The sequence below is a fragment of the Melitaea cinxia genome, chromosome 6 (assembly GCF_905220565.1).
Source record: "Melitaea cinxia chromosome 6, ilMelCinx1.1, whole genome shotgun sequence".
In the NCBI taxonomy this organism is placed as follows: Eukaryota; Metazoa; Arthropoda; class Insecta; order Lepidoptera; family Nymphalidae; genus Melitaea; species Melitaea cinxia.
In genome coordinates this window covers 5,253,476-5,278,356 of record NC_059399.1, presented here as the reverse complement: position 1 = coordinate 5,278,356, position 24,881 = coordinate 5,253,476, and the positions used below count along the sequence as shown (strand labels likewise).

Sequence of the window (24,881 nt, the reverse complement as noted above, 5' to 3'; positions counted from 1 at the left end):
AATTTTGTATTCAAAAACACATTAATTGTATTGTTGAAATATATTACTTATTGAAGTTTTGATAAAATTAATTGTGATTTTGAAATAATTGCTCTTTTTTATTTAATCCATAAGCTATGTCAATATTTTTTTACAACCAAAAGGTATCGACTTATTTTGATCACCTTAACGTTTGCTAAGTAAGTTAGCAGCATTCTTATTTGCAGGAGATTATTCTAAAACGGTTCAATTGAGTTTCTTTAAAATATAAATTAACGCAATAATAAATTTAATGCATTAATTTATACTAAAGTTATTACACTAGAGTTATTACTCTTTAAAATATGTAAAGTCTGTTCAGTTATAGATATATTTTTTTCGGCTCACGAAATGTGATAAATTGTATTGTACCAAAAATGTTTCTAAATTCTTAATATTCTAAATGACATTGCAATCATGAAATATTTTTCACCACATCAATAGGTGTTTGTATGCATTGTTTTTTTTTTATTGACGTTTTCGAATCTAGGCATTATGTATGGAATTATTATGTATGGAACAATTTTTTTCTGTTATTTCTTTTTTTAACGATTAGGTTTGTAAACCTCATATTTGAATGATGAAGTTCAATATTATATCAAGAATACTAAGAAAATTGATTTATCAAGAAGTTTCAACATCAGAATAAGGGAACATCCTTTACTGCTATAAAGAAAACTCTTTGAAAAATAGAATCTTGAAAAATCGCGTTCGATAGCGCTGTTCGGTTTCTGTATATTATATTTACGGCCGAAAGCGCCATATCGATTCGTTGATACAGTTTCATTCTTTAAAGGTTCGGATGTTCCACCTTTGAATCGTTTGCTCTTCACTCTAGTGTTCCAGTTCGAGTTGGCGCCCAATTTTAGGTATACGCTTCTCATTAGACATTGCTCAGAGGAAGGCGAGAGAGGAGGCAATCGGGTGAGGGGTGTGGATCCATACTAAGATGAACGTTTTGTTTTATCCTTATGTATACGTACTCTGTGCTTGCTGGGGTTTTATACGCGTTGGGTCCTTTGAGAGTACCACTTTGCGATATTAGCATTAAACCGTTTTACAGATACAATTTAACAATTTTTGATCTTGTTTTTTTTTTATGCTTTATTGTTAGAATAATTTTTTTATAATAGTTATTTAAAAGTTATTCTATACGAAAATTTGAAACGGTAATTTATTTTAACGTCCAAAGTGAGTTTTTGGAATTTCGCCCTTAAAAGTTCGATTTTACTTTAGAAAAATTAATTTGTATAAGGTCAAAGTTTATATTTAAAGTAAAAAGTTTTGTAGGTTTTATCAGCAATATTATTTTTATTTGAAAGACCATTTTAATTCTATTTAAATTTTTTAAACCTATCTAAATGTTATTATTCTAAATAAACTTTAAAAAGTACTTTTAAGGATACTGAATCTAGATATTGTTTTTATTTTTCTCAAATTATTTACTTTATGCGAATATTGTTTTATTCAATAATAAAATTAATACCAAAATGTTTAAAATTCTTTAAAAAAAACTAATCTTTTAATGTTTCTTTTGAGCTTTGTATTATTATTAATGCATTTATATCTCAATTCTGGTAATTGAAAATCTCGAAACACCGCTTTGAAGCTTATTTAAAAATTCAAAATGAAGTCAATCGTTTTTCGTTCTCCTAAAGGAAGATAAACACTTAAGTCGAAAATACCTTCTAATTTCTCGTTTTAAAGCTAAAGTATATTTCGTGACTATTTTTTAACTAACTTCACTGCAAATTGATTTGCGTGCTTTTGACGGACTCCCAAAAAAGATGACGTACTCAATTCAAAATTTTTGTGGCGATTTTTGTCAACACTTCGTTGGTATGTAAACGGTCCAAATATCCTTATTCTGTTAATTTAAAGACATTTTGCTAGTGAAAGTTTAAATATGATCAAGATTTGATGGAAATTAGATGTCTTGAAAAACGATTCCTTACCAGATAACAGTTAATTGACCGTACTTAATATATCATCTAAAACTGTAAGGAGGTACTGTAGCTCAAAGGTTTTTTGATTTATTTGAACGCGAATCTTAACCTCTATTAATTAAGTTTTGAGCCATACCTCTATTTATTTGGAAACGTTATGGATAATAAAATATTATGCTAAGTACATGTCACGAATAAGAAAAGGATAGAAGCCATTAACGTCAGTGAAATCGGATTTTGATTTTTTATTAGTCTTTGTATGATGTAATTCGAAATTTCTAAAGTAGCAGTAAAAATTCGTGCCATTTATTTTTGTGCTACCCGCACATTAGGGAATTCTAAACAATTTTTATATCCACGATGGAACGATCGATTTTTGATATGATATTAAAAATTGTTTAGCAGTAAAAATTTAGTTATTACAATGGCATAAGTTTACTGTCGAAAAATATTATTCAATAATTGTATAATGTTATAAATGTTATTCTTATAACGTTTATTTTTAATTTATACAATTTTGTGGTTTTTGTGTTATGTCAGAAAATGAACTTTGAGGAATCCACTTTTCTACATATTTCTAAATTTGTCAGAATGTTCTGAAACAGTTACTTGTTTATGGTTTTTTTTTTTAAATAGAATTCAATCTTGTATCTAAATACAAATAAATCAATTCAAAGTACAAATTTCCGGAAATAGATAATTAGAGACAGTATTCGCTTCAGCCTGTAATATCCCACTGCTGGGCATAGGCTTGTTTTCTCATGTAGGAGAAGGATCAGAGCTTAATCCACCATGCTGCTCCGATGCGGGTTGGCGGATAAAGACAGTATAATATTACAAAATCATAAATATAACTTAATGATGAATTTAAATAAAAGAAATGTTTTATAATGGAACAATGTAATCTTAATCAAAATTTTAGGAAAGATTAATTTTAGCATTATGTCTCGAATAATTTTAAGGAAGAAGAAGAATAATAACGTTTCATGTCAGAAATTTGCTTCTGATGTATTTTTAAAATTACTTAATGGTCGCCCGATGTCTTCTTGATTTATTATTCCAATTACGGAGAAGGACTTTTATGATCATGTGCTGAATACTTTAACGAAAATTTAACAACGATCATAAATAAATTGAAATAATTTACGTAATTTAAGTACTTCTAAATCAGAAGAGCATATTTTTGATTTCCTATTTCTTTCTTGATTAGTCTACACACCGTATGTTCCTTTGTAATACCAGTGCCTCACAGGAGATTTCTTGTCTACTTCATATTTACATAAAATTAAGTCATAGTTCTGACTTTTAAGACTATATCATATTTTGTTGACGTCCAATCTTTGACGATTAGCATAAATAGAAATCATCTGCGTGAAAGAAACGGTCATGTTTTATTGTAAAATTTATTTCATCAAGTAATGAAAAGTAATTTTACTGCACAATATCCTTCCTAACAGAGACTAGCGGTGTTATTTACATGGGACTGCTCGCCTAGAAAATATCAGTCTTCCCTTTGAAGTTATCCATGTTTACTTTCCGCGGTAATGTTTGTTTTTTTAAAGAAAAAAGTGTTAATCTCTCTTTCTCTCTAGGTCTGTGGTCCCAATCAGGTCTAATTTTAGCAGACTTCCAAAATAGGTGGAGGTTCTCAATTCGATTATACTTTTTTTTTTGGGTATGTTACCTCAGAACTTTTGACTGGGTGGGATTTCAATGATTTTTTTTTAATTGAAAGGTACTTTTCTAGTTATATCTAATAATGCGTATTTACTTGACTAGTTTTTCAACCTACCTTGTATTATACCACATAACGATTGATGACGTGTATTTACTTGACTATTTTTTCGTGTCCCCATGTTGTATTACGTGTCGATATAATTGAAGTCGTTTTTTTTTAGTTTGCGAGCAAACACAATTATTGATGATTTATTAAAATACATACATATTCCACTTGCATAATTATATTGACCTTTGTCGTCGAACAAAGTTGCACTTCCACTGGAATCTAAAGGATTTTACAATAAAAGTATGAAAACTATCTTAACGTGTTGGACGACATTACAACCAATGAGTGATCTGACTGCCTCTGAGTAGAAAATAGTTAAGGTTGCGGTACAAATTTGGCGTGGTCCTGGTTATTTATTTGCTTCGCAAAACTTTAGATACATCCAGTATAGGTATATTTATCACATGTGTTTCAACATATATTTTGATATGAGTAACTTTCATTTGATAGGAACATGGCTTCCTCACAGTCAATTTAATATCGTTTAAAAGTGTTTTGGACGTGGACCAGCGATTTTCATTAAAGCAGGGAAACTTTAAGAGGGCGGGGCTGACGTCGCGAACCGGCGCTGGAGCCTGCCCTAATGAGCTACGAAAGCCTACGACGCAAATAGTACTTTATTTTCTACAGTGTTAAGACGATTTTGCGTCGCAAGTCTATTTAAATACCCATTTTCTGAGAGGATGTTGAAGATTGACAGGAAGTTATTAGAAGATCAGGAAATTTTCATATCGGTTAGAATAAGAGATTCAGTTGTGGACTGTTTTGTAAAACACCAAGCACAACACGTTCATTTATACTAATTTAGACTAAATTTTGTGTTAAATTCTATCAATGACTCTTTAAACGTGTATGAATCAACAAAATTATAATATAATAATTTTATTTTCAGTATAACTTATGGATATGTATGGTTAGTGAATATTAAAATAGGAAACAAATATTAACAAGAAACAATCTCCATTTAAACAATACATGTACTATTAGACTATTTATACATTAGCAAAAAATTAAACGCATACATATTCTATACAAATAAATAAAATTGGAGTGTCTGTTTGTTATATTAAAACAACGGATTTTTACTAAATGTATATGATGTATGTAGTATGTAGACACAGTACATATACCAAATAACATTTTTTTACAATTTTTGTCTATCTGTCTGTTTGTCTGTTGCTAATCTCTGAAACGACTGGACCGATTTTGACGGAACTTTCACTGGCAGATAGCTGATGTAATAAGGAGTAATTTAGGCTACTTTTATTTATAAATTTATATATTTTATAACTCTGCGAACTGAACAATAGCTTTTTGCTAAATTTCACGCGGACGAAGTCCCGGACACAGCTAGCATTTAAAATAATATTACTTAGTGTAGTGTACATAAATGGCGTGAAATTATAAAATAATTTACCTGCATAATTTCGGTGTAGCCGTATGTTAATGTAGGCGGAAAGTAATGATGCTTAATTCTGTACAAACACTTTTCTTTCGGTAATAGTCAGTAAACGAGCGGTTCTGAAATTAAAGTTAATGCACCCATTGGAAATTGCTAAAAATTGAAGTGAGCTCTAATCACTACAACACATATTATAACATTACAAAAAATAAATAAATTATATTTTAACATAACAACAGTAGATATAAAACCTTAAATGATTTACCTACGATGATTTTGAAATCAAAATTAAAAATAACTATTCATTTATTTTTCAAAAGTACTTGCGCATCGTCATTTTCCGAAACGGCTGAACGGTTACGTCTGTAAATCGACCAATATTTGTTTTTCATACCCCTAATTTAAAGGGGGGAAGGGGGATTAAGGGGCCAATAACATATATGTTAAAACAACGTTTGCAGGGTCAGCTAGTATCTTGTATAAAATACAGGGTCACTAAATCCAAATATCTTTATCATCTACGTAATCCTGCACCGAATAATAAGCTTTATAGCGAAAAGGCTATAGCTTAAAGGGTAAAAAAAAAAATCATATTACAAATTACCCCGATGAAACTTTGTATGCAAATTGTTATAAAAGCTAAGGAAATTAATTGTAATTTGCCAAATGACTTAATTTTGTATTTTGATTGATACAGAAATTTAACAGACGCTATAGAGACCAGTGCATTTGCAATGGTTCCATGTAAGTTATATTGGAGGTTCCGTAACTAACTGAGATAGGACAACTTCGTCCTTACAGAAGATGACAGTTAAATAATACTGCTTTCAAATAGTGTTGTGCTCATGTGATGCGTAACGAGGTGCCGACCTACTTGTATATAAAAATAAAAAAATGTAATTGTGTTGTAAAAATACAGTTTACCCACATTCCAAAATCTTTCAAACTACATATTTAAAAAACCTACACGATATTTTTAGGAATACACCATTTTAAGGAAACCACCTCGTTTCATAGCGGAAATACCTTAAGTCCAATATTAATGCATGAAGTTCGTAATGTCGATCACGTGACGCACTCGAAGAGCTTTTGTCGACCGCGTTAAAAGCATGACTCAAGTTTGTAACTTGTAATATATGTAAATTTCATGAGCTAATATAATGTATGTAATGTTTTAAAATTAAAATGAAAAGAAATTTAAAGTAATTTATAACGAATCTCTATTTAGGTAAAGTGAAGGTTTCATTTTTTATTTTAATTATTTTTATTATTAACATTAAATAAATAACAATATTTTTTACTATTATTTATTCATGTTATAAAAAAATCTACAATAAGTTAAACTTTTTACAATATATACGTACGTTAAAAACAAATATTAAAAATATTTTTAAATAATTAAAGTAGGTAACACAACATCGTACTTCTTTAAATATAAGTTGTTGTTATTGATATTTACTCACACTACGTACTAAATTTTTATATTACTAACAATATTTATTTAAAGGGAAAAAGAAATCACGCAACCTACAACCATTCACATAGTAAAAAGATTAATTTTAGCTCGAGGCTTACGGCGAATAGAGATTAGATTCTTGATTTTAAAAAAAACTTGAGCTAAATAGTATTTATAAGCATGAAATAAGCGTAAACGTACCATTCAGTACCAACGGTTATTATGAGTTACGAATCTTTTAATTCGATATTGTAGTACAAGCGCAATTACAGTCTTGTACACTCTTGTCTTAATCTTCGGGCAAGATCTTACTTGGAGGGTTGATGATTTCATTTTTGCTACAGCTTGTTACAAGTTTAACTTTGCCTGAGAGTAGAGCTGGTTTTTTACTCTATCTTTCTATTGAGTTTTGCGATTCTCTATCATTATCGTTAAGTATATTATGATACAACTAAGTATTTTTTGACAGGTACCTTTACTGCATTAAAAACTACAGCAGCTTGAAAAATTATGACTTGATTAAAAAAATTTTTTTTAATGTAACAAAAAGCAAGCAACGTATTTTTGACAAAATAACACTGACTTTAATATTCTAATATTGCATCCTACATTTTGGAAAAAAGTATTATCGTAAAGTTACGGTTAAATGTTATATTACATTATAATTGTATAATAACGTTTTTTACACAAAATACAAACAGAATAATATGTACCAAATTGATCTTATCACTATAGCGAGTGCTTTCAAATAATAAAATCTATCGGCATAACGCACGATTATAATTGACAGTAGTAGCATAAAAAAATAAAAAAATTAAACATCTCAATCTTAATTTCGAAATCGCAATAAAATTTACAGTTACTGGAAACATGTATGTTTTAGCCTGTAACATCCCACTGCTGGGCATATACCTCTTTCCCCCACGTAGTGTGCTCCAATGCGGGTTGGGGGCAACATGTAGGAAAAAAATTGAAAGATAAACAGTCAGTATTGTTTACAAAATTATAAAAACGTATTTGTATTTGAAATACTTTTTTAGTTGTAGTAACAAGAATACTTTTAAATATAATATTTAGAATGTTTTTGATTGACATAAAAGGTTGACTAAACTCGTGGCGAAACAAAGCATGTCAATAGCTGTTCTGACTCATAAAGCTTTAGATGTGTAACTAATGCGATATTCCCTGAATAATACATTAGAAGTACATTACAGGTTCGTAGAATAGAAATGGAAAATTAAAAATTTATTTTGCGACTATTTATGTGAATTCTGAAAAATGGTAATTCGTTTTGCGAATAGTGCAAGATTTTTTGTTGTTTTTTTTGTGTAAATAATAATTTGCTAAAAAAAATATTATTATAGTTAAATACGAGTAAACTTGAGCCAGCTTGAGATAGCAGATAGCGCAGTGGATTTAAAAGATGAAAAATCTATGGTAAAATTATTAATCTGTTTTTAAATTAGATAGTGCTAAAGACGTGCTAGGAGATGAGAGAATTTTCACCCCCATTGCGAGGAAACCTACGTTTAGTAATAAATAAAAAATATTATTATTGTTTTTAAAATTAAAAAGTAAGTACCTGCTATAAAACAAAAGTTCTCACTGCAAAGCGTTCTCTCTAATGAGTAGGTAAAACGAGTGCTTATCTCTGCTCTAATGTAACCTACATTACCTTTGCTACTTTAGATCACAACTTAGTGTAGGACTGTAGGTAGTACATAGATAGTATTAGAAATATACCATACTATATTTCTAATGAAATTTTCATTGCTTTAAAAACCTCATGCAATAAAACGATATTAAAACGATCTGTCTATGACTGTGAAGTAAAATTTATACAACTAGCAATAAAAAAATTATTTACCTCAAATTGCATATTACTTAAAAGCATAATAAAATTTTAACACAATTTTGTTTTAAATTAAAATGATGATCGTTTATCATTTTCGATAACTGTTTACGTCAAAATGTAGTAAGTTCTAGATTATGATTAACAATTTTTAAAATTAAAACTGTGTTAAAATCATTCTATGACTGTTATTTTACTACACAATTACTTGATTATTTTATTAAAATTCTTTTAATATATAATCTTAATTTATTAAACAATGAAAAATATAGTAAAAAATCATTAAACTCAGTACAAAGGATATTGTATTGTTAAAAACATAAATAGCAATAAAAACTACTAAGAGTTAAGTGTTACAATAATTGTACTTATGAATATGTCAATAAAGACCTAACGGAATATTTTATGATCGGTGACTGTACCAATATGTATTCCTGAAATATATTCTGGTACAAAACTTTTGTACAAAAGCGAACGAAGTTTTCTTGTAGTCTGTTCTAAACTTGGATACAAGATTGTAGAGTCAGACTTTAAATACATTGAAGTGTTAAAAATATATCACATATATACCTTTTATATTGAAGATGGCATGATACAATATGACTATAGCAACGATTCAACCGAGACATTAGTCGTTTGTTATTTAATTTTAGTATTAGTTTAAATCACAATTAATTCAATTAAATTTGAAGAACGATTACGCTCCAGTACCTATACCAATGAATACTACAAAAATCAAATGAGTAAAGGTATTAGGTGTAAGAGTCTCTGCGACTATACCTGCTCATTTTTATGACTGGAAGTTTAAATCTATTTCTAAGAATCAACAAAAATATCAAGTTCTCATATACGCAAGTACAGTGCTTTGTGATATGTATTTACGTATACATATAACAATATATAAACTATTCCACCATCTTCTTGAGCAAACTAAAATCTATGCGGGTGTAAGCCGTTTATATGGTATGTATGTGTAAATAATCCTGTACTAAATATGTTAGCTTATACGTTAGTATATTTTATATAGTTGTGTTTGTTAACAACCGAAAAAAACCGACTTCAATTACATCGACAAGAAATACAACATAAGTAGACGAAAAAAAAAAAATTGCAAATGCACTAGTCACCACTAAAATATTTGAAAGTAACCCTCGATTTCTCTAGGATGCCATCATTAGATCCTTGTTTCCTTATCATGGTATGAACCTTGGCATATCTCCTTTCCAACAAAAAAAAAAAAAAGAATTATCAAAACAGGTTCATAAACGACGAAGTTATTCGCGAACACACACACACACACATATATATATCGAAATGATTAACCTCCTTTTTTGAAGTCGGTTAAAAATATCAATGAATAGGAGCATTTCCTCTAATATCACTAGCTTACCATCTGGTAGACGTTGTCCTGCCCTACAAACTATCAAACGCGTGATGTTAAAATACGTTTACCTTACGTTTTTACGCTATTTTCTTAAATTTTCACGCCGTAAGATCGCTAAAGTATTAGGGTACTAAAATATAAGCTAGAATTAGTCCAGCCATTCTCTAGTGCTTAGTGACTCATTTAGCGTTTCATTTTTATTTATATAGATTACCACAACAAACTCAAGTTGTGAAAGTGTGAGCAGTCGATATAAAGTCGTGTCAATATAAGCAAAATTAAAGGAGGTCACCCTAAAGACAAAATTTACTCCACTTTTTTATTGAAGAACAATCCACTATTACGTCAGCCTGTTAGATGCCATCTAATGGCTAGTGTCGGCGCCTGTCTAGACGGCTGGAACCTTGTATATTATGTCGAGGAATCTGCATTCACTACTTTTTTGTTCAATTACTTTTGCATTGTATATATATGATCTTTACAAATTATTCAGTGAAAGTAGGTCAGTATAGTTGTCTCATTATTAATATAAAATGACCCGAGCGAGATTGATTAATGTTGATGAAATTTCGATCTTTTGACATGATCGTGACGCGAGAGTTGTCCGTAGGTTATACATATACCAAGTGACGAAGACATTTGAAACTAATATTACTGTATAACTGTTTCATATGATCATTATGATAGGTACGATATGGATATAATAAGATAGGATAATATAAGCTTCACCCGGACATTCCAACTGTTTGAATACGCACTGATTTTTCTTACATGTGTGATAAGTTTCTATTCCCTGAGAAGAAATTAGTTAAACCGCATTGGAGCACCTGAAGCAGAACGCGTTAAATCTGTTGCAGTAAGGTATAGCAAATGGATAAAATTTCACATTGCACTGATTACATGTATTAACTATCAGTAGTGCTAATTTATTGCAACTTTTATCATCCATTGATATCGTGTCACAGAATTCGCAATATTTTTTTTGTTGTATTTTGAATACAAAAAATGTAAGAGTATTTCTTTTCCATCCATCCATCAAGCATTCGTGGCATAGCTCTAAAATTCGAAATACTCCTGCAGCCGAACTAGCTCCACACGTATCGACTCGTCATTCCTGTAGGCCTAGCCAGTAAAGTCGAGAGGGTGGCGCAGAGCTTAGGCAATTGTGTATTTTCCTGAAGAGTGACCTAGGCGACAGTGTCTGTATGACACTGTCTAAATTATCTACAATAGACGGGCTAAGGTCAATGATGAGCCATAGCAAATTTTCTTCACCATTTCAAAAATATATTTTCTCATACACTAGCATCATCTCATCTGCTCGCTACGACAAATTGGTCCATATGATGGCCAGCAAACAAAATTATTTATTGATGAAATAAGTTAACGCTTTTTTCCATATTTTTTATTTTTATTATACAAAATAATTATCCATAGAATCAATGCATTTTAGCCAATGTAGTGGTAACTTATTGATGCCTTTCTTGAAAAACTCTTCTGGACGAGAGGCAACAAATTCGTCAAAGTTGAAAAAAAGTCGTCAAATATTGAATTTTTTTTCCTGCCAAAAAGTTATCCAAATTCTGGAAAAAGTGGAAGTCTATAGGGTCAAGATCTGGTGAGTACGGTGGATGACGGGGAACTTCCAACCCCAGCTCTTGTAACTTGGAGACCATCTGCTGTGCAGTATGAGGTCGCGCGTTATCGTGCAGCAGCAGCGGAACCGAGCGATTGGCCAAAACTGGTTGGAGACGTCCGAGCTTTCTCATTATTGTATTTAGTTCTTCATAGTACACATCTACAGTAATGTTCATACCATTTGGTAAGAAGCTGTGATGATTTACACTCTCACTAGACCTCCAAACAGTTACCATTACTTACTTAGGGGTCATTTTTCGTTTAGGGTATTGTTTAGGCACTGAACCAGAATCTAACCAACTAGCTGAGGCGCTTGCGAATATTAAATAGAATCCATTTTTCGTCACAAGTAACAATGCGATTCAATATTCCTTCGTTTAGATGTCTGTTGAACAGTGAAAGGCACGTCTCGACGCGTATTTCGCGCTGGCGTTAATCACCCATTTGTCGAGCTTCTTTACCTTGCCAATTTGACGCAAATGGACCAATATTGTTTTAGTGCTTACTCCGAAAGCTGCTGCTAATTCAGCTGTAGTTTGAGAATCATCAGCCTCCACAATCGCCTTTAATTCGTCATAGTTGACCAAAATTTTTGGCCGACTACGTGTTCATTTCTTAGATCATAATTTCCGGAAAGAAAGTTAACAAACCAATAACGGGTGTTAAGATCGTTAGTAGTGTTCGCACCGTAAACATCATTGATGTTGCGTGTCGCTTCTGTTGCTTTAAATACTACCACGACGGAACTCATACTCCATAATCACTCGAATTTGTTAACATATCTACGATAACGGAAACGTACAAATGCGATGTAAACAGAACGCTAACCATTAAACAAATGAATAATTTAAAAAAAAGAATTCTATATTTTTAAAAAAAATTAATTTGAAATTCGAGTTCTTAGCGATTTTTTTTCAGTTTTGAAATAGCCACTACAATGAAACGGAAATTTCATAGGTAAAGACCTAATATTAGAAATTTAGATGCCGCAATAGTTACTCACTCTGATCCCCAGTTTGTGGCTGCTGGCAACATGTATGCTTCAGCCTTTATATTCCACTGCTGGGCATAGGCCTCTTTCTCCATGTAGAAGAAGGATTGGAGCTTCGTCAAGGCTTGGAGAAGGATTGGAGCAGCGTGGTGGATACACGAAGTAAATTCAACATTTCTCGGATGCAAATATATGGCCGATAAACCACTATTTTGACCCTTGCAGATAATCAAACATTTTAAATTACCAATTACGCGTTATGATGTTAGACTACGCACCCTACCATAAAAACGCAAACATATTTTCGATATTTTATTTGATAAAATCCGTTTTAATGCTATATATACTTTTCACAAACATCTTTTAGTAAAATCAAAGGTCACTCTGTTCACGACTTCTGACATTTAAATTCTCACAAAGCTAAGACTAAAACGAAATTGCTAAAATTATAAATTGTAGCACAATTCGATGTCAATTTGTGATGTGGTAACAAATTTTCCATCAAAGCTGATGGTCATATTTTTGATTCCTATATTATAATATTTATTTTGGGTGTTTGACCTAGTCAAATTACCTACAGTGTCTCTTGGAGCACATTAAGCTGTCGGTTGTGGTTGTATTAACATCTGAAAAGGATCAGTGAAGCAGTATTTTGGATTAAGTTTCAACAACTGTAAAGGAGGAGATGAGTTATTTACTTCTCAAATCAGCCTATAGCAGCAGATGTAGTAACAACTTAGTAACAAGCCACGTCTAGACGGTGTAGCCTTGACGAAGCTTCGTTCCCCTCTGTATAATTTCATATATGCAATATACATCTGTACGATAGTATACGAGTTCAAGCCTTTGAAAGACATGAGACATCTTAAGATAATTTCTTTATAGCGTCGCGCACCTTTCAAGGGAATTAGATATTCCAATTTTTACTCTTTATATTTTAAAATGTATCGAAATGTACGAGCGTTTGAAGAAACGATTTTTATGATGTTAATAATTTGGAGTCAAAAATTTACAAAAAAAAAAATATGTTAACTCAGTGCAGCTAGTTACATTTAAAAGTTATAGCTTAATTTTATTGTATTGTGTTGTTTCTATTATCGTTTAGTAAATCGTCCATAGTTATAAACTTGTAAAAAAAACTTTTCTATTTTAATATATATATGTATAATGTATACAGCGTATCAAATTAAATTCGAACGATTACAACTACGAGTAAACTGAAAAACTCCTTTAATTAATTTTCAGCAATTAAGACTTCCAAATCGCGTTCCATACGTATAAGAGCTTACAGTACCTGGGTAACCCAGTTTAGCTCGGTATTTTTAGTAAATCGTATGTCAAATTACATATTTATAAAATATGAATAATATTTTTTATTACCGACAATAGTAAAAAATATAAATAAATATAAAAAATCAAAAGTAAAAAAAAAAAACATTAAAAATTAATAATATTTTTTGATTTTACCGACATAATAATAAAAAATAAGAACTGGCTATTTATATAAAAATAATGAGTGCAATTAGAAAAAAAAATAATAATAATCGATCTGAATATTTGAGGATTTGAATTGAATTTTGATTTCCCACCTGAGCTATAACAACTTTATTGACAATGCGAAATTTACCTTCGTATTCTAACGATATTGTAGCCATTTTTTCATTGCCTAAAAACAGGGATAAAACGACATTTTCTAAAAATGAATCCTAGCTATATCGATTTACCGCCCCCGAAATCCCCTGCATACTAAATTTCATAAAAATCGTTGGAGCCGTTTCCGAGATTCAGATTCTCAGATTCTATATATACTCGTATAAGAATATATACAAGAATTGATCGTTTAATAGTATTAGATATATTTACGGTTCAGGCATCATAGGTTGTGTGTAAAAAAATTAAAAATCGCTTCGAAAACCAAAAAAATATATGAAATATAAATTCTACGAAAAATAATATCAAGACACAAATATTGGTAAATTTCAATAAAATCGTATCATTATACTCTAATATCGGTAACGAAGATCATTATCATGCCTCTACTAGCCACTACTATGCACCCTTGAGTGCAGCGCCGAAGGTTGCCGCGGTGCATTGACACTAGCAACCCGCCTAAATTCGGAGCGAGTGTTAAATAAACGCCGTAGTGGATGGGCGGGGTTTTTTAGTATAGCCGGGTTATAACTGGGTGGTAGTAATGCAACAGGTGTTAGGTGCGCGTTACGTAAGGCGGGCGGCGCGCGCAGTTCATTCAGGCAAGTAGTACGGCATATCGATTAGGCGTACGGCGCTCATCGATTCGCGCTCCGAGCGTCTTTTTAACTGCCCCGTCTTGGATTGTCTCTTGTATTTTGAATCTGGATACCTTGTTACGTTCTTATAAATTTAACGATTATGACTTGCGTTTTATTATATTTTGGTAGTTATTCTGGCAGTTTACAAATAAATAACCATCAATATCAAATTATTTTCATTATCAGATTAACGAAGTTAAATTCAAAATATAAAGTTTACAAATAAAATAAAAATACCTAATTCACTTTAATTTTCAAATTAATTTTGGAAAACGATTACAAATTACAATGAAAGTGGGGATATAGTAACTTAGATTTCTTTGAAGGTCTGCAAATAGCAGTGCTTTATTAAACTGTTCATAAATTATACCGATAAATGATGTTCTAACTTAAAAATCTTGTTCAAATAACGGTCTTTATTATTTTCGTTTTATAGACTAAAATGTTTTGTATTTCGTCCCATAGAGAATAAAACGCGTAATGTCAGTATTTTTTTTTAATAATTTACTTTTTTATGGAATAAAGTAAATACGCGCATTAAGTGGAAAATATTTTATAATTATTTTCTAAAGGTAGATGTAAAAAGTGTCTAAAATGAGAAAAATTATCAGTTTTTTTTTTTACAAAAATCTGACTGATGAACAATAGAAAAACGATTGAATTAAAGCTAACATAATGAAAATGCTTTGATACTTGGCAGCTTATTCTCCACCCTCCCATTGTTCAGTTCTACGTGGATCACATCTAGATATTCATAATAACTAGGTAATGAAATACTGATCTTATTCAGCTGGAATAGAAAATATTTTACAATAACAACCTTTAACCGTTTAGGAATATACCAAACGTGGAAAGCATGTAAAGAGTGGTTATGTCGTATGTAATTGTTAGGAAAGTGGGTGAAATGTCACGTTGGATGGGACGCAATCTTTTTTCAGTTACCCTCTTTTTGTTCCTAGACTCGGACGGAATAAATCAAAGATGCCGCTATGAATCATGACTTTGCGTTTTCTTCTATTCTTTATTGTTATATATCACTAGGTAATTGCTTTCCCTTGTTGGCTTAATAATGTTTTTCAGAAGGTATTTATCTGTTCAACTTCAATTAAATAAGATTAATTGGCCAAGATTGTTCATACAGTTTTGAATTCCTTGTTAAGGCACATAATTAATAAAAGTTAATCCTGTTATTACTACTTATTATAGATTAAATTTTATGTACAAATTATTAATCAACTGACTAATAGTTTAAATAACTCAGAATATTTTTATCATTTTTACATTTATCCGAAATAGATTTATTCAGAACGTTTAAATTAGTTTAAAGTTGATCTAAATTTCTAAAAGCAGTTACATTAATATCGTCGAAATTTGTTGTCTACAAACTAACAGAAACTGACTAAAACAAACTGAAATGTAGGTATTACAACAATTGATATCTACAGACATAGGATAAAAACGGTTACTTAAATATTATGTTATTTCTGTGTATGTAAAATATATTTTAAAATAGTGTTTTCAGCTTTCTACAGATTGATTATAGTTAACACATGTTAATTGAAACATAATTATACTAAAATAAATATATACAAAATAGCACTTTTTATAGAAAAATTATCTTTATTTGAATTTAGTTATGAATCCTCTTTAAATGTTTATAATGTTAGTAGATATTGTAAAATATCAACGATTTAAGTCGATAGTTCGATACTTCACAAACTTCAGTCATAAATTTGAGCCAACATTCAACAATATAGTTTTTTTTTTTTTAATCACCGTAAAGTATTTGTGTTTTTTAAGCATTTTAACCGTAGTAACTTAACGAAACTAGAGCGTTGGTAGATAAAAGCACTTGGTGGCCCGAGATCGTCCAGTCACCTCTGCGGCATTCGGGATCTTGCAGCTGCAGTACAGTGACCTCGTGCGTACGAGAGGGAAGTAGGTCATGGACCGCCCGCCTCCCTCAATCGACCGAATAGCTCCACAGACACACAATCTTAACGGATTGGGAATAAAAAAATATTTTGCGTAAATGATGTCTAAAACATGTATTCTTTATATTAATTTCTTATAATTATAAACTTAAAAATGTGCTGAATATTAAAATCCGTAATCATCGATTTACTCAACGAATATGTACAAATCAATAAAATAAACGAGCTTCGTTATATTTATTTATTTATTCCATCATACATCTAACATTACAGGATATTATCCTAATGCGTTAGTGTCGCTGTCGTATACATGTCATATGAAGATAAAAATACGAAAATTCTCATCACATTCAATTCCATTATTTCATTTAACAAAACAAAACTAAGTTATTACTAAAAATTCACAATACATAGTCAAATTACATAATCTATATTAATATTAATAAAAGCTATAATAATTTCGTCAATTCAATAATTTTCATTATATAGATCAGTGGCGTGCATAAAGTTTTTAGACAGGGTAGGCAGTCAAAAAAATGTGAACAGCCACACTTCACCTACTTTCTCGCAATTTTTTCCTAATTTATTTCAATTTTGTTGGGAATAGAGGCTTTTAGACTAATTCAATAATCTTAATATGAAAATGTCAAGTTTTTTTTTATCTGTCCGCATAGAGCGAGCTAAATAATAACATCACGTTGCTCGGACAACGCAGCGACAATATCTCACAAATTAAAGCTGCACGTTTAAAAATTGGTGCTATATTTACTTAATGTACATGTCTAATAGTGAAACTAATTCAATTCATTTAGGCTAATTTCAAGAACAGACAAGTAAATTATTGGACACGTAAAGTGCATTTATACTAATAATGTAGGCATACAAATACACGTACAACAACCAAGTGATAGTTATCAAACAAATCAGTTACTGGATAGACTGTGATCTCATAAGGCCGGGACTATAATAATTTCGTTTGTGTCAAACATAGGAAATCATTGATAACACTATTACTTAGTTACGAAATTGTATACATAATGAAAGTATTTGTTTATTTATTAATAAATGAAAAATTACAACGTCATTGTTATTTATATGTTAAATCGATACGCCTGAACAATTTTTAATTTATCCGTAAAATCGACGTTTTGAATTTGGATGCACTATTTACTTTCATCAAACACACATCTCCATTACAAATTTCACAAGTAAACTTATTCATCTCTAATATATTAATATTTTCACTAATAACAAGAACGCGCAAACGAAAAATTCAAAGCGAATTACTACTATTACGAAATTACTCTGTTGAATGTTGCGATTATGAGACCGTGTCAAAAATCATAATTATTGGTAAAAACGGTATCGAATTCAAGACAATTTGATTTGACAGATTATTCTTAGGCTGTACCTACTGTCATTGTTAAACCGACCAATGTTAAAAACACTATACTTTACTTTGTTCGTATTCCTTAAGACGTGCGACATTATAAAAATGTAGCATTATATAATGTCCTACTGTCATTGCTAACATTTTGTTAGCGATTGTAGGCAGAAGTTTCATAAAAGGCTCGTCGTCGATTCGCGCGAAGCGCTGATTTCGCATATACGACGGCGGGTTTTTCAATTAAAGCGGATTTAAATTAAATTATGGTTTATGTCTTTTTCAAAAATATGTAATGTTCATGTTTTATGTATCATTTTTAGTAACATGACAAGGTAGGCAGTGCCTTTCTGCCTATATGGAATGCACGCTACGGATATAGATACAGTTATAATTTCATGGTTACATTTTTAAAAAGCTTTTAAACAAAATTGTAGACATGTTGAAACATGATTGCTATGCTATGTAAAAAAATATCGATAAGGAAAACATATGGATGTTTATCTCTGAACTTTGACCCAGTTTCGTGTTCCGATTGAAAAACGTTCCTTTCATGCGTTCATTGTGTTTTTCATTTACATGTCTCTCGCAACGAATACTGAACTAGAATAAAGAGAAATAAATGAAACTAAAATAATGAAGTGCGCTCGACCTCAGCGAAGTTCCGCCGTTAGCAATTAAAATATTAATGGAGGATTTTATAATTGTTGAATAAAACTGTTACACGTCACATTTTAATTTGACATGAGGGAGGTAGCTAAAATATAAATTACAAACGCTTTCCATATGTCACTATCAGAGCGTTGCTGTTTTTTTGTTTGTACCCTTTTTAGTGGACAGCATTGTTTTGGCTCGTTTATCTATTCTCTTTTCACCTATTCGTCTGCATTTTTTGTGTCACATTTTGTTTCGTCATCTGCACCGACATTAGCCGATGATAAAAGGACTATTGAAATAGACAATTTTAATCAGAAAGAAAAAAAAAGCTATTGAAATGTACATTTTTATTGAGGCATTGAGTTTATTTGTGGCACAAATCCATACTAATATTATAAATGTGAATGTAAGTTTGTTTGTTACGCTTTTTTTTGTTTGTTTGTTTCGCAAAAACTACTTGACCGATCATCATGAAACTTTGTACCCATATTCTTGGAGGTATTAGAAGTAGCATAAAGTAGCATAGGATACTTTTAATAAAAAATAAAATTATTTTTTACGAAAAATAAAAAAATTGTTTCTCAAATAAGCTAGCTACTTCAATGCCATCTAGCAGTCCAGTAATGAAGTTCCAACCCTGAGTACTGTAATATCGTTGCACTGTATTATCGACGGTCACGGAAAACTACTTAACCGATCATCATTGAACTTTGTACACATATTATTAGAGGTGTTAAAAGTAACAGGATACTTTTTATTAAAAAAAAATCAATGCGAGCGAAGCCGTGGGTTAAAGTTAGTGATTTATATATCTTTTGGGGAATCCATGATTATATTAACAGTGGATAACTTTATATACCAGGAAGATTTATAGACGATAGATATTCATCCTTGTAAGCTTTTTACCAAAATCTTAGTATGCTTGTCCGTAGAAATTACTCTAAAAATACTTTTACAACGTACAAAACAAAATTAATATTTGTTTTTTTTTTAAATCATGTTCTTAGATGTCATTTAGACTTACGTTTCGTTATTTCTCAACAATTTTTTCAAAATTTATTTTTAACAATTAAAATGACATTGTAACAGGAGAATGGCCGCGCGGCGCCGGACCTGACGGCTTCGCCGGGCCGCGCGCCGCCCGGCCCGCCGCAGCCCTCGCGCGCCAATCATGCGCCGCCCTGCGTACTGCAGCCGGACTTCAGGAAGGTATTCAAGTATTTATACAGAATCATAATTATTACATTGTATGATAAACATAATACAACAAGTTAACCTTAATACTATTCTAACAATTACATTAATACTTTCGCCAATAATAGTCAAACGACGCGTTGACGCAACGGTCACAGTACTGGTTTGTGGCTGTTGCGTTGACGGTTGCGAGTTCGATCCCCGCACATGACAAACATTTGTATTGGCCATACAGATGTTTGCCGTTGTCTGGGTGTTTGTGCAGTCCTTGTGGGTCTCCCCATCGTGCCACCGAGAGCACGTTAAGCTGTCGGTTGTTATCATGCACACCTGATAGTGATCGTTACTCATAGTAGGAAATATATCCCCCAACCCGCATTGGAACAACGTGGTGGATTAAGCTCTGATCCTTCTCCTACATAGGAAAAGAGGCCTATACCCAGCAGTTTGATAATACAGGCTCAAGCGAGTGAGGGAGCGAGTCAAACCACTTCCTTCACAATTTAATATTGATGTTCTCATCTGTTGTTATAGTTATGATTCAATACAAAACATATATGGCACATATGGTATTATTACAAAGGAAGTTTAAATAATTGTCTACACATATAATTATACAGAAAGCGTTGATGAACAGCGAAAACTTATGCCCCATAATGTTAATGGCAATAAAACCTGTCTAAAAATTATATAATTGTAATTGATAAGTTTTAAATCTGTCCAATTAAATAAATTTTATAAGTTCAACAATCACAGGATTAAGAAAGTTTTTTAATTTTAGGTATCCGGTGTCAGCAATGAAATCTTTAGGCAAATTGAAATGGTGGAAAATGATCACGACGCAACTACGGCCGCGGCTCTCGAGGTATTTGTACATACGCATCACACCTATATTTGCCCTTTATACACTGTAAAAAATTTTTGTAAAATTATCATTTTTTTACTCAACATGAGATGGCTAAATTACTAATCAGTGTGTATGAATTCAAATTATAACACATTTTGAGTAATTTTCCAAGACATATGAGAAAATTTGCTAAGATGCGCTTTAATTTTACAATCTTAGAGTATAAATCTTACTTGTATTGTAATTTCACGGAACAGTTTATTAAATTTTAATAACAAACTTTGAAGATTTACCAAAATTTTTAGTAATTTGAGATACTATATTTTTTTGTAAAATTACCAAATATTTTATAATTCGAATTACTGTGAAGTGTTTAGAAATTTACAAATTTTGTTATTATTTTTACAATTTGAACTGTAAAATTACACAATACATTGTAAAATTACTAAAAAATACTATTTGTCTGTTGCCATGTATAATTTTACTAAACAGGTTATCAATTTTCGATACCAAGCTCCTTAAATTTACTAACATTGTTTGTGTTTTGAATTACTAATTTTGTTGTAAATTTACAAAACAATATTGTAATTTAAACTACAATCAAAGTATTGAAAATTTAAAAAATTTTTTTGGTATTTTTACTATTCTTATTGTAAAATTACACAATGTATTGTAAAATTACTAAAAAATACTACTTGTCTGTAGCCATGTGTAATTTTACTAAACAGGTTATCAATTTTCGATACCAAGCACCTTAAATTTACGAACATTATTTGTGTTTTGAATTCCTACTTTTGTTGTAAATTTACAAAACAATATTGTAATTGAAACTACAATGGAATTTTTGAAAATTCAAAAAATTTTTTTGGTATTTTTACTATTCTTATTGTAAAATTACACAATGTATTGTAAAATTACTAAAAAATACTATTTTTCTTTAGCCTTGTTTAATTTTACTAAACACGCTGTCGACTTTCGTTTCCAAGCTTCGTAAATTTACAAACATTGTGCGTATTTTAATTTAATCTGTGGTCTAGTAAGATTGTGAAACAATAGTTAAATTCGAATTCTAATGAATTCATTGGAAATTCAATAATCTTCTCATTAATTTTATTATTTTGACTGTAAAATTATACAGTGTTTTGTATAATTAACAGTATAATAGGGTAACTACTTTTTTAGATGAACCAAAATTGTTAGTATTTCGGTTTACCATAGTTTCTTGAAAGATTACAAAAAAAAATGTTTATTTACATATTATTGAAATTATTAAAAATTTATCAATATTTTTATATCATATTTATATGTAAAATTTTGATTTGAAAATTATATATAGTAAAGTTATGATTAATAAAGCATTTTTAACTTCCCTCTAAAAAAATTAAAATTTTTTTTAAAAATCGGGAAGTTATTGGTTTTACCCCGTTTTTCGAAAGTCGAGTTTTCATCATATCTCGACGTTTAAAGGCCCTAGAAAGCTTCCCTGACTATTTTTACGAGGGTGTCTGTATGTCTGTGTGGATGTGTGTGTGTACGCATGTAAACCTCTTATAACTTTTGAACGGCTTGACCGATCGAAACGAGACTCGTGGCATTCGAAAGGGTTCCACTCAACTTAGACTTCCTGAAAATTTGAAGTGAATCGATTCGGTAGATTTTGAGAAATTTAAAAAAAAACCGCGGAAAAAAATTTTCGAAAATGATGTTTTTTTAGAATAACTTTTTGGCTATTGCACCGATCAATTCCATAACCTAATCAGCTCTTAAGCTCAAAAAACGACGTCGAATGCCGTTTTGCAAATCAAAATCGGTTCATTCGTTCGTGAGATATCGAAAACCAAAAAAATCGAAAAAATTAAAAAACAAGCGTTTCTTAGAATAACTTAGTGACTTTACGTCTCATCGGTTTCGCTCTCATTGTAACATTTTTACGCCTCAAAAAACTGCGTCGATTGCCGTCTTGAACATCGAAATCAAACCACGCGTTTTGCAGTTATGGCATTTCAAAAATTCCAAAAAAAACGTTTTTTCAAGATAACTTTGAAATTTTGAGACTTATCGATTTTGTTCTCTTCACAACATTTTTAGTACTCGAGAAACTGCGTCGAATAGCATTCAGAAAGTTAAAATCGGTCAATTGATGCGTAAGATATCGTTGTTGCAAAAGTTCTAAAAAAAATTTTTGAGCTCGAAGAGCTCAAAAATCATTAATGTTGAAGTGTTGATGAGCTCGCAGAGCTCAACAAAGCACTCCTGAACTTACTTCGGCGCGCTTCGAGTGTAGATAGCGGGAAGTTGCAAGGATGGCCTTCAGGGTCATCCTCTTTTCGAATTTTTTTTTTAACAAGTTATAAAGTTAGAAAATGTTGGTGAATTAGCTGGTTAGAAAATGAATTATCGAATACTTATTTTTTTTCCATTCAATCTTAATATATGTATTTAATTTTTTTCTTGCAGTTAAAAGTAATGATTTTTTTTCTCAGTTAAAGTTCTAATATAAGGAGAATAATTATGTATAAACTATCATTTAAAATATTAAATATTCCCTGACGGTTTTATGGGCTAAAAGTTCTTAGTATGCATAAAAAAAAATCATCGGTAAAATCATTTGATCTGTTATTTCTTTCTTAAACAATCAAATTTTCTGTAACTGCTTGGTAAATTTCCGAAAATATTTTGTAATTTTATCAAACCCAATTCAAATGAATTGGTTGGTATAGTTACGAAACTGCGTAGTAAATTTACTAAACATTTTTATGATCAATTATTGATTAAAATTACAAAATTGTATAGTAAAATTACTAATCAAATTTTCTGTAACTGCTTGGCAAATTTCCAAAAATATTTTGTAATTTTATCAAACCCAATTCAAATGAATTGGTTGGTGTAGTTACGAAACTGCGTAGTAAATTTACTAAACATTTTTATGATCAATTATTGAATAAAATTACAAAACTGTATAGTAAAATTACTAATCAAATTTTCTGTAACCGCTTGGTAAATCTCCAAAAATATTTTGCAATTTTATCAAACTCAATTCAAGTGAATTAAGTAGTATAGTTACAAAACAGCATAGTAAATTTACTAAGCATTTTCATGATACATTCTTGAGTAAAATTACAAAACTGTATGATAAAATTACTATTTAAATCTTCTGGAACTGCTTGGTAAATTTCCAAAAACATTTTGTAATTTTCTCAAATTGAGTTGAAGCATTCTGTTTAGTAAATTTACTAAATTGTTTTGCGTTAAAACTTCCCACACATTTTTAGTAAGTTTACCAAAGAAATTTTTAACAGTGTACGCTTCAGACTTCTCAGGATTACAATTTTTATCCGATATTGATTTTCTTCTCGAACTTTTATCTTTTACCTTAAGCGTGGCGTATTTCAATAATGTACCAAGATGGATGTTACTATCTTCACTTTTATTTTATGAACAGTTTTTTTATATACATTATATATTTTATATACATATATTTGTAATGATTTGTCAATGTGTTAAATATTTCACAGGCAGTAGAGCGACGTGGTGAGATGATAGTACGGATTCTTGAATTGAGACAAGTTGGCAGAAACAATATAGAAGCCGCTAAGAAGTTCTTTGCTTTACAAGTACGTGCTCAACATTTCTTTACGTTAATTATCTTTTTTATGATAAGTCTCATTGTTACGAAAGATAACGTACAAAAATTTGAAGAACTGGTTTTTATTATGTGAAGGAAGACTAAATAAAGAATTATGTTTTAAGGGTTTAGCACTTGTATTTCTTTACATATTCCGATGTTCTTTATTTTTATAAATCAAATTTACTGATGTTTAAATATTCCGGATTATCATTTAATTTCGTTTTAAAACAGGTAATTTTACGTGCTCCATTGACCTGAATACTCACCTCGTAACCCAACAGAACGTTGAAAGAGCTCACTCCAGACAGCCCTATTGTTCCTGGCCTAGATCTTTGGGAATGCGAACGCAATCTAGACTAACATTGTTGGGATGTGCACTCTCAGTTCTTGTCCCTTGCTATGCATTGTGGCAGTCCTGCCGCATTCTGCGGTCGATTCGAGAATTGCCTCTATTTGTTGCGCGCCATTACATT

General features: G+C 30.7%; 1 protein-coding gene across 1 annotated transcript in view; it reads left to right on the top strand.

The window, feature by feature from the left end:
• The window catches only part of LOC123654595 (rho GTPase-activating protein 100F), a 52,839-nt gene that overhangs the window by 18,717 nt on the left and 9,241 nt on the right, over positions 1 to 24,881 (top strand). Inside the window, exons 2-4 of the mRNA XM_045590491.1 lie at positions 19,829 to 19,948; positions 20,715 to 20,798; positions 24,296 to 24,394. Coding sequence (XP_045446447.1) covers positions 19,829 to 19,948; positions 20,715 to 20,798; positions 24,296 to 24,394 — 303 coding nt within the window. The remainder of the gene's footprint in view (positions 1 to 19,828; positions 19,949 to 20,714; positions 20,799 to 24,295; positions 24,395 to 24,881) is intronic.